A 10,721-nucleotide genomic window follows, 5' to 3' on the forward strand; every position below is an offset into this window, starting at 1 on the left:
ATTTAGAAGCGGGTTGGATGCCAGTAAGCCTATGCTAGCTTTCATGCTACATAACTAAGCCGGACAGAGTCGTCCCTCATCTGGGGATAGAAACCCTGTTGCCCCCCCTCCCCCCCATCCTGTTGGCGCAGAGCTCCACAGACTAAGTCCACAGGTGAAAACTTAGTTTTGCATCAAATGTATCTCAAGAAGTGTTGCAAAAGCCGAGGACGCAGACTCGCTGCTGTGAAAAAGTGACTGAAGTGAAAAAAATGAAATAAAGTACAAGTATAGAATTTTTTTCTTCAAGCTCTCAAATGATATTCTACAAGTGCTCGCATCACATCTACGTGCTCTCACATTTGCACCATATTTACCTTCATATTCTTTGTTGAACTTTAATGCTTTACAAAAACCAACGCAAGTAAGCGCTGTGACTAACGTTACTCTTCTGAAGTGATTTTAGAGAGGGAAATCAGGTAGAAATACTCTGGTTGACTAGCACGACACTATTGGATTCAAATAATAATCAATCCAGGCTAACGTGAATGACAGTGACTGCATGTTGCTTCTTCTAAATTCCAGGTTGTGGTCGACTAGCGGGGCCAGCTCGTTAGTTGATAAACTGACCAGACCTGTACGTCACGCTCACTAGCAACACACTCTGTGTATCCAAGAACAGTTCAGTCAGTGGAAATGACGTTAGATCAGACACAGACTTCTGTAGTAGATTAGTGTTACGTTTCAGAGTTTTGCAGCTCCGAACCGTAACGTTAATTTGGATAGACGGACCCCTTGTTTCTTTGGGCTAACTATATTAGCTTTAGACCGGCTGGTAGCAGTTTTCTGCTTGTGTCTTTAAGCTAACTATATTAGCTTTAGCCTGGCTGGTAGCAGCTTTCTGCTTGTTTCTTTAAGCTAACTATTTTAGCTTTAGACCGGCTGGTAGCAGCTTTCTGCTTGTTTTTTTTAAGCTAACTATATTAGCTTTAGCCTGGCTGGTAGCAGCTTTCTGCTTGTTTCATTAAGCTAACTATATTAGCTTTAGACCGGCTGGTAGCAGTTTTCTGCTGTTTCTTTAAGCTAACTATTTTAGCTTTAGACCGGCTGGTAGCAGCTTTCTGCTTGTTTTTTTAAGCTAACTATATTAGCTTTAGCCTGGCTGGTAGCAGCTTTCTGCTTGTTTCTTAAGCTAACTATATTAGCTTTAGCTTGGCTGATAGCAGCTTTCTGCGGTGGGAAATGCCTGGGAGACGTTGTGATTATGTTGCATTAATCAGGGGATTTAGTTTGTATTTGCAGAAAACATAAAACACTGACTACTGTAGCTTCACTGACTACCCTTCAAAAACTATGCGCATTACTGTGTCAGCGGTAACTGCTGCCTACAGTACTTTTCTACACACTTCCCATAACAAACCCCGTTGGACTAATGTCACATACACACATTGCCCACATGGCTACCTGTCTTAAAGGGGAACGGTAGGACGGTAATAATCATGTAAAGGAGAAACGTGTGAAAGTTTACTTTTCTATCAAGCAGCAAAAAAGTATTAGCGTCAACATCACCACGTCCTGCGATGTGACTATCGCGCATGCGCACATCGCGATGTCGAGGCTAAAACACATATTGTTCAGCCCTAACTGACGGTATACTTCAGTAAGCTAGTTTGCCACTTTTATCTTGGGTAATGCCACATGTAAGTATATCTTAGTTTATTTAGATACCCAACATAGGTTATACTACCTATACTGGATAACAATACATTACGTGTTTCTTTATTTCATCTAACATTTTTGCTAGCCTACTGTATACCCCACCGCATTGCAATGTTGTGTAGTTATATTGTTTTTACATTATCTTTGATTAACATCTGTGACTCATTAATATCTAAGTAACTGGTCATTGTGTTTTCTCCCAGTTTCACCCTTTGTTACTCAAATAAACGTGTTACAATGGTCCCAGTCGCCAGTGCTTGATGGTGGAAGGTGTTTAGCTGCTGGTCAGATTGCACAGCGTTACGTGCGTGCAGGACAAGACGTATTTCATGGTAATTTTAGAATAACAGAGGTGAAGAGATTCCCTGGAAAATACCAGAAGCATATCCAGGTAATCTCTGCACCTCTGTTATTCTAATATTACCATGTAATTAAATTGAAACAGGCCGTTTTGCATTTTGCACCACTGCCTTCTGAAACTCTAGCCAGGTGCCGTTCCTCGCCTTAAACAATATACCCAACAATATGGCCAACTAGCCAAGGAACAGCAAGAGACTTGGTATTTAAGACTACAAACTGACTATGTGACAGATGTGTAATCTGTCATGTCCTGCCTTCTGAAGCTCTAGCCAGGCACCATTCCTCGCCTAAAACAACATGAGTCATTCCAGTAAGTGAAAAGGAAACTCACATCTACAAAGATAACTTTGATAGATGTGACTCCCTGATGGTCTAGTGGCTAGGATTTGGCGCTCTCACCGCCGCGGCCTGGGTTCGATTCCCGGTCAGGGAATGGTCTGGACTTAACAGATTCAGGTGTGACATTTGAAAGACCAACTTCCTGGACTTGTTTTTGGTTGATTTGTCAAATTCTTCCTCATTAGTTTAACGCTAGAACCCCAACACTTTTAAAAGAGTACTGTTTCCTTTAAATCAGACCCCCGACAGCGGATGTATCCTTTTGTCATCATTGATGGGTCATAAACACTTCATCTGCCTCTATCTCAATAACAATTCTTTTCATTTTTTCAAACAGTAACTTGTAATGGTAAATTACATTTAACAATGATTTTCATATCAATTATTCATAATAAGATCTCCAATGCCTCTCAGAGTATATGACTTCTGGATCTTTCCTCAGTGTCTTGTCCTTGTAGGAGACAACTGAATTTGTCATGTCTTTGCTTTCTCCCACCAAGGAGGGCTCGCTGATTCCACTCTGGAATCCAAACGACAAGGAAGCAATTTCAAACAGCGGGGGTAAGTTAAAGTTTCAATTCGGTGGATAAATTATTTAAATTGGACATTGAGATGGTTTGTGAGACAAATATTGATTGTGATTTAACTGAGGGATTCGAGGAAAGTTATATTTTGTTTTGTAAAACTTTGGGTTGTGTACAAAACAGGAGAAAGGAGAAGCTAGTTTTTTCCGATTTTCAGGTCACACTTGATACTATTTCACATCTTTGTCTGTAGTTCTCTATTCTGTCTGGGCTTAACTCTATCTCCCCCAGCGCTTATTTTTTTTCTTGTTCTGTCTTGGCAAGAAGTATCATGCTTTTGGGTCGTCTGTCCATCTCTACATTAGAATCAGAAAGACTTTATTGATCCCTGGAGGGAAACTCTGGAAAAGACTGCTCCTTCGAGCCAGATTTGAACCAGCAACCTAAGGATTTCAGATTTATGCCTCTACAGTCCTCCGCTCTACCAACTGAGCTATTGAAGGGCAAAAAATGAACACACTTCCCATTTTCTTTTTAATTTGATAACACAGGACCACCTGGAGGGCATTTCTGAATCAGCAGGGCTGTAGCTCAGTGATAGAGTGCACTTCACAGTCTCAACGCCCAGATGTATTACAAGATTTGAAGTGAACAATGTATTGTCAAGTGATGGTGGTATAGTGGTGAGCATAGCTGCCTTCCAAGTAGTTGACCTGGGTTTGATTCCCAGCCATCGCAATAGCTTCTGTGAGTGATGTTACTTGCTTTATTTTACAAGAAGTCAGCAGAAAGGTTACTTGCACAAACTGGTTTGATAAAACATTAGATCTCTTTGGGCTGCACGATTATGGCCAAAGTGATAATTGCGATCATTTTGATCTATATGGAAATTATCACAAGTAATTGTTGATTTTCTACTCCAAAGTGCTAGAAAGGAAGCATTCACCAATCATTGAACCTCAGATTGACAAGGAACGGCAGCACGGTGATTGTGGATGATTCTAGTTACTTCACTAAGTTCAGCCCATTGATGTAGCTGTAAGACATCACCTTGGTTGGCTTCCAGCTGTGTAATACATACAAATGGCAGTGGTGGGATTTGAACCCACACCTCCAGAGAGACTGGAGCCTTAATCCAGCACCTTAGACCACTCGGCCACACTACCTGCAGGAATCAGCTCTCCACATCGTGACAAACACCGGCACCGTAACTAATGGTATGCTTGTTAATGTTATTGGAAAAAAAAACGTTCCAAGGAAAAAGCCAATAGCTACATCCCCTGAAGATTTTCCGATTTTTTTTTTCTTTTTTCTGAGATAGACTTAGACTTATCTTTATTAATCCTTTTGGGATGACTCCCGCAAGGAAATTGAAATATCACTGAATAAAAGAAGAAACCTGGGTAAAACGTTGTAATGTTAATGTTGTATACGGCTTCAAAACCTGTAAATACAACTGCGGTGGATGGAAATCAAACTGGGCAAAATAATTGCACTGCTATGGTATGAATCATAGTCAAAAAGTAAAACACCTGCTGTCTTTCTAGTGGACAATACAACGTTCACTGCAAATCTTGTAACACAGTACTCCACAGTACCTATGAGATAACACAAAATTGTTTGTGAAGGCACATCTGTGATTTGGTAAACCGTGAGGTGTCATTTGTTTGCTGCCACTCTTAAAGAATGCCTCTCGTTGTTGGCAGGACTTGAACCTGCGCGGGGAGACCCCAATGGATTTCTAGTCCATCGCCTTAACCACTCGGCCACAACAACCTGAAAAGCAGCACTATATATGTTGCTCAAATGTTCATAAACTTTAAACAAATTGCAAATCGTAGTGCGCTCCCTGTGTCTGTGGATCCTTGTGGAGGCAGCTTGATTGATATGCTCTATTATTTGTACCATGACAGAGATCTAATATTTTTTCCAATTGGGTTGGGCAAGTAACCTTTCTGGTTACTTTGTGACAAATAAAGCAAGTAACCACACAACGAAAACTACTTCTATGCTCACCACTATACCACCATCGCTGGACAATGCATTTGGTATACTTAAAGGTTGGCTTTTTCCTTTTATAAATTAAGGCATTAAGATCTTCTAAAAGATGATTTTTTTAATTCCTCTTTTAAGTCAACTTCAGCATGGGGTTCCTAAACGCATGCTTACCACTGTATGCATGTATACCTGCATGCATTTCAAAATGTAGGCCATGTATGTACTAAAAAAAAGAAACAGAGCCGTATTGACACAAAAAAAAGAATTTGACAGCAGAAAGCACCATTTAAGGACACACAGCAGACCTACAATGAAATTGTAATTGAACTGCTTTGAAAATAGTAAGAACCTTCTTCATCACAAACTGATGGTGCAGTACTTGATCCACATGGATCCACTTGCTGTCCTCTGGCTGTTCCTCTCTCTGTCCCATTTATGTTTTCTTCCACATCACTCTCTTTTTCATGCTCTTCACCCTCTTCTTCATCCTCTTCACTCTCTTCTTCATCCTCCTCACCCTCGGGAATATCCCTCTCTGTGTCAGAGCCCTCCCTTTCATCACATGCCCTCTCCCAAACTCCTCTGGCTCTCCCTCTTCCTGCTCTTCAGTCCCTTGATTTGTTTCTCTCACTGCTGTTTTTCTCCCTTTTTGTTTACTAGGGCACTATACCGCTTCCTCGTTCATGATAAATATTAGAAGAAGATGGTATGGGGTATGCGTTACATTTCCCTCCCTACTCAACACGGACATGAAGCCTGTTGATTACTTTACACAAATGTAGTTATTTGTTATTGCAATGCAACACCAAAGAGGAATGAAATTACGTTTTAACATCACAACATTGTGTAGACCTAGCAAGGAATGTGACATTTGGATTTTCGCTTCTGCTTCGATGAGTTTGATAGATAGATAGATAGATAGATAGATATTATTGATCCAAAAAAAGGGAAATTATAGTGTTACAGCAGCGTACAACAGTCACACAGCACAGACTAAAAATATAAATGAAATATACGTACAATATACATGAAAAAATAATAATAATAATTAAAAGAACAAATATTTGAATATATACAGGATGGGGAAACAAACTACCTAAATAATATGCTGAAAAACACGATGAAGTTGTAAACATGTCAAGACCAGACATTTACTAACGTGATTTCACTCTCTGTGTGAGGAGCAACAGGAACACGGTTATGTGCAAGAACAACAAGTCTCTTACGAGATAAAATTGTTTTGCTTACCTAAGACTCTGGCAACAGGAGAAATCGGAGCTTCTCTCTCAGAGAGTAGTGTCTCATTCACCGAGGAGCAGCACCACGTGTGGACGTGGCAGGCACCCTACGGTATTTTGCTCTGAATTAGATTATTATTACACTGAATTGTGTAGAACTTTGCGTCGCACATTAGTCCCGCTTTCGGCGCGTGTAAAATCATAGTTAATTACTATTTCTTTTGTTTGAGCCATGCAGAGCAGAGTGGCGCAGCGGAAGCGTGCTGGGCCCATAACCCAGAGGTCGATGGACCGAAACCATCCTCTGCTAGTTCCTATGCTTTGTATTTGCATTAAGTCTATATCCAGGCTGTTAACAAGCATCTGTTAAGTGTCTGAAGTGAAATGTCTCCACCTGTTGAAGAGTAAACTTAATGGCATGTCAAGTTTATTTCTTCCATAAAAATGGAAACTACAGTGCTCATAATATGTAACACCCATAAAAACTGCAGCATAACACAATACATATACCACAGTACAAGTACATAAACACTGTAAAATAGCAAGTAAAACATGTATGTTTAACGTGCTTATTGTGCTGTCTACCAGTCAGATTACCACAGGAGGTCTTAGTCTACCACTACGTTCTATAACCCTACCAGGCAGATTACCACAGGAGGTAATATCTTCTGCAGCTCTTTTAAAGACTCTACCATAATACCTGCTGGAGATGCCAGGTCCTCATACATGTAAAGCATGAGCTCTACCACTGAGCTAGGTAGGGGGTAGGGTAGGGGTGAAAACATACCCCTATACAATGGGACACCACTTGGTTACATCATCATACAGTATTAATCACAAACTTCCAAGATGTCGTCTCTGTCTGTTGACTGTGTAGGTTTTGACAACAGTGACATATGCATGTACATATTTATATATTTTATAGTTATTTTATGTTCACTTTGGTGTTGCAGAGGCAGATGTTCTTATCTGTGTAGTACTTAGGTCTGTTTGCAATACATATGTGTATACACATGTATCATGTAAACATACATGTACACTCTGCATACATGATGTGTTGTATATCTGTTTCAGTTATCACCGTTTTGAATGTCATTGGTGTTCAGAAAAACATTTTGTAAACAAAAATCCGTCTTTATTGGTGATAAATTAAACATAATAGGCAAAAACATTAAAAAATATATATTATATTAACGAACCGTTATCAACCATTAGAACCATAACTAACATGTCACACACATAAAAAGGCACTCAAATGTGTAAAACTAAAAAAAATACACACAAGACCACAAACAAATTAACTAGTATATGGTGCTTATGACTCTTTCTTTAAATGCAGCAGCATAAGAGAGACACAATACACAACAAGAGAAAGCTGAATAACAGTGGATCATACACAGTTTAGACTTAAAGACAGGAAAGTATATCTTCAATTCTCTATTTCATAAGTCACACACTGAACATATTCATTCATTTACTGTTTAGGCGAGTCTGATCTCAGTCCCTCCACAGCCTCTCTACAGCATGCTGGTCTCACAAGAGCCAGGCTGCAGTATCTGAAGAGTGACTATGAGTTTAACTGCTTTTTTAAACCAGGGGTAAAGGAAGGCATAGATCACAGGGTTTAGACAAGAGTTACAAAGGAACACAAAGAGAACATGGGATGCAGATGAAACATTAACAAAGCTGTCACCCAGAAGAGAGACACAGTAATATGGACAGTAACATATTAGGAACACAACTACCAGAACACCAAGAGTCCTGGCTGCTTTCAGCTCTGATTTCTTTGCCTTTGAAGTCACTGACAGTTGGTGTGTGACAGCTGTAATGTGAGCGCACATGGCACGGGCCTGAGACACAGCCACGGCAAATACTCTCAGATACAGAGCTACGATGACAGTAACTGGAACAATAAAGGACAAAACAAGATCTATTAGTCCTGTGAAATAGTCAATGAACAAAAGATATTCTCCGTAGCAGGAAATATACCTCCTGGGTTGAGTCAGGTCATCCTTCACAAAGAGAAAGCTGTAGGAAGCAGAATAGAGCCAACACAGACAAACACTGAGTTTAACTCTGTTCACAGTGATTCTGGTGTTGTAATGCAGAGGGTCACAAATAGCCACATAACGGTCAACTGATATGAGCACTATGTCACCTAGTGAGGATACAGAAATGATGATTGAAAGATAATTATAAAGAAAACACACAAAGTCACCAAGAAACCAGCAGGATGTTTTTTTGAGGATTTCTCCCGGCATCAACACGAGGCCCACTAGAAGGTCTGAGACAGCCAGAGAGCGGAGGAGGATGTTGGTGGGGGTGTGGAGCTGCCTGCATGGAAAGAGAAAAGTATCATTAAACCAACAACACTGACAGAACAACCCTAACCAGTTCTCAAAATTAAAAATATAAAATCCATATTAGGTTAAATATTTTTCAATCCCCTACATCAGTAAGAGTAGACAGTTAAAATCACTTGGTTGAGGTCACGGTGGAAAGAAAGCAATGAATAATATTGGTAAGAGAGTAGACATGAACAACAGTCTTTGGCATCAAAGTCAGACATTTGGAGCAACAATATTCAGACCTAACTCAAAGACAATTCTTCCAAATATACAGCAGCTGTTCCCATTTTAACGTTACACATCCTGTAGAGAGAAGCAAAGAAGTTAATATCTGCCTGAAGTGGGAGATTGAGATGATGATGAGCAGGTTGAGAGTCACAGTGGTCAGAGAGATGGAGTAGCACACAATGTAAATGAGCAGTGTTTGGGGCCAAGGAGACGAGGGCTTCCTGCAGGAGGTGTTTGGGAACTGGGGAAAGCAGAGCTCGGCTCCGTCCTCAACCTCCATCTGCAGAGGTCTGCAGACAGCTGCAGCTCTGGTAGCTTTCTGAACAAACCTGAGTCATGTAACTGATTTATCTCTCTCTCATTCTCTTCATCCCCTCCTCTTTCTCAGTCCCTGTTTGACTCTGATGCCCCTCCTCCCTGACTCTGCACATCCCACCATCATCTGTTACATCATCAGATGATTACAGGGTTACATCATCTGTAACCCTGCCTTTTTTCACTGTTTCTCTTCTGTCATTTTCTACCCTTGTTTTCTTTCCTTTGTCCTATTATTTAAATCTTTTCAAGTTTCTGAAACAGAAGTTTTGCATTTCCAGCTCTGTCTCTACAACCATGTGGGGTAAGGTCTGGCTACAGAACAGATGCATTCTGGGATAGGAGAAAACAACACTCTGAGTTGTTTGCACTTCTTTCACCCAATCACAATTAACTCAGGAGAAGCTAAGATCTGGATGTAGAGACGGTGGCTCTGCTAAATAGTCTTGAGTAGGACCTTGGTTTGGTGAAACATTTGCATCTGGCTAATGAAAACGCCACACACAATAAACAATCAAGTTAAATCCCACAATACAGTGACTTGAGCTATTTAAATAAGCTGGACACACGGTTAAACATCATTTGGTCTTACCATAGTACCACCATGTGTACTTTTTCCATAGCAATCTCACCAATAGGCCCAGAAAACTCGTCTGAATGACTCGAATCAGCCAGTTAAAGACCAACAATGTTTCCTCTCTAGCATTTAGCTGAGTGAAGCAGCAGTGAAACAATTCACGAAGGTGGCTAAACTGTGTCGTTCTCCACAGCTGACCAAGTATGGTGACTTCTGTCTTCAAAATACCAAGATAGTGTTGGCCAAAAGGCAAACTGCTAGCTTCAAAACAGCAGTCAAACCCAAGGGTGAATTCGCTGACGCTCCGTCCACTATATCAGCCAATCAGCGTCTAGTGCAGAGCTACTGGAAGCTAAGGACATGGTATAGGTGTGTGTGCCGGGCCAGTTATCTTGCTTTCCCAGGTGCTCAATCGTGTCATCACTATGTGCCGTTGGATAGCAATCAAACTTTGACACAGAGTTCAGGTATCGGAAATTAATACAAAACCGTAATGTGGCATCCTGTTTTGGAACCAACACCACTGGATCACTTTTGCAGCGCTCAATGAACCCCAGAGACAGCATCAGGTCCACTTCTTTTTTCAAGGACACCAGGAGGCGCTCTGGGATCCTGTAACTCATTCGTTTAACTGGAGCCTCCTCCTTCAACACAATATCATGCTCCACCATATTTGTGCAACCTGGGTACTCTTGAAATATTTGACAATTACATAAAGCTTTTACCTAGTTTTATCCATCAGCTGGCAGATGGTCCAGGTCAGGTTCCTGGAATTGCTAAGGACAGAAACTGGTCATCCACCACCTCTTCCTCCTCCACAGCTCTGATCATTAATACCTCTGCCTTCCTCATCCTTTAACTCCTTTAGGAGGTTCACATGCAGCACCCTGCTGGAACGTGGTTGGCTGACAGTAGAAACTTGGTAGGTGGTGGGTCCAAGTTGCTTCTCCACCTCAAAGGGTCCCTGCCATTTTGCCAGAAGTTTGCGGCCACTGGTAGGCAGCATGACTAGGATCTTCTGACCTGGAACAAAGGTCCTCTGCCGTGCCGACTTATCATCCCATTCTTTCTGGTACTGCTGGGCCTCCGCCATGTG

The 10,721-nt window shown here is 41.1% G+C and overlaps 1 protein-coding gene and 3 non-coding genes across 4 annotated transcripts; 1 reads left to right on the forward strand and 3 right to left on the reverse strand.

Moving 5' to 3' along the window:
* Nucleotides 1-2,419: 2,419 nt before the first annotated feature.
* Nucleotides 2,420-2,491, forward strand: trnae-cuc (transfer RNA glutamic acid (anticodon CUC)). The gene has a single exon. It is a non-coding gene; the product is annotated as a tRNA-Glu (tRNA).
* A 1,514-nt stretch (nucleotides 2,492-4,005) lies between these two features.
* On the reverse strand, nucleotides 4,006-4,087 carry trnal-aag (transfer RNA leucine (anticodon AAG)). Its single transcript has one exon. It is a non-coding gene; the product is annotated as a tRNA-Leu (tRNA).
* A 528-nt stretch (nucleotides 4,088-4,615) lies between these two features.
* Nucleotides 4,616-4,697, reverse strand: trnas-aga (transfer RNA serine (anticodon AGA)). The gene has a single exon. It is a non-coding gene; the product is annotated as a tRNA-Ser (tRNA).
* Nucleotides 4,698-7,674: 2,977 nt separating this feature from the next.
* On the reverse strand, nucleotides 7,675-9,013 carry LOC116681317 (trace amine-associated receptor 13c-like). Its single transcript, XM_032509604.1, has 2 exons — nucleotides 8,841-9,013; nucleotides 7,675-8,491 (listed from the first exon to the last, which is right to left on the reverse strand). The coding sequence occupies exons 1-2, from the start codon at nucleotides 9,011-9,013 to the stop codon at nucleotides 7,675-7,677; spliced, it is 990 nt and encodes a 329-aa protein (XP_032365495.1).
* Nucleotides 9,014-10,721: the final 1,708 nt, after the last annotated feature.

This window comes from Etheostoma spectabile, unplaced genomic scaffold, assembly GCF_008692095.1.
Source record: "Etheostoma spectabile isolate EspeVRDwgs_2016 unplaced genomic scaffold, UIUC_Espe_1.0 scaffold00018611, whole genome shotgun sequence".
Taxonomy (NCBI): domain Eukaryota; kingdom Metazoa; phylum Chordata; class Actinopteri; order Perciformes; family Percidae; genus Etheostoma; species Etheostoma spectabile.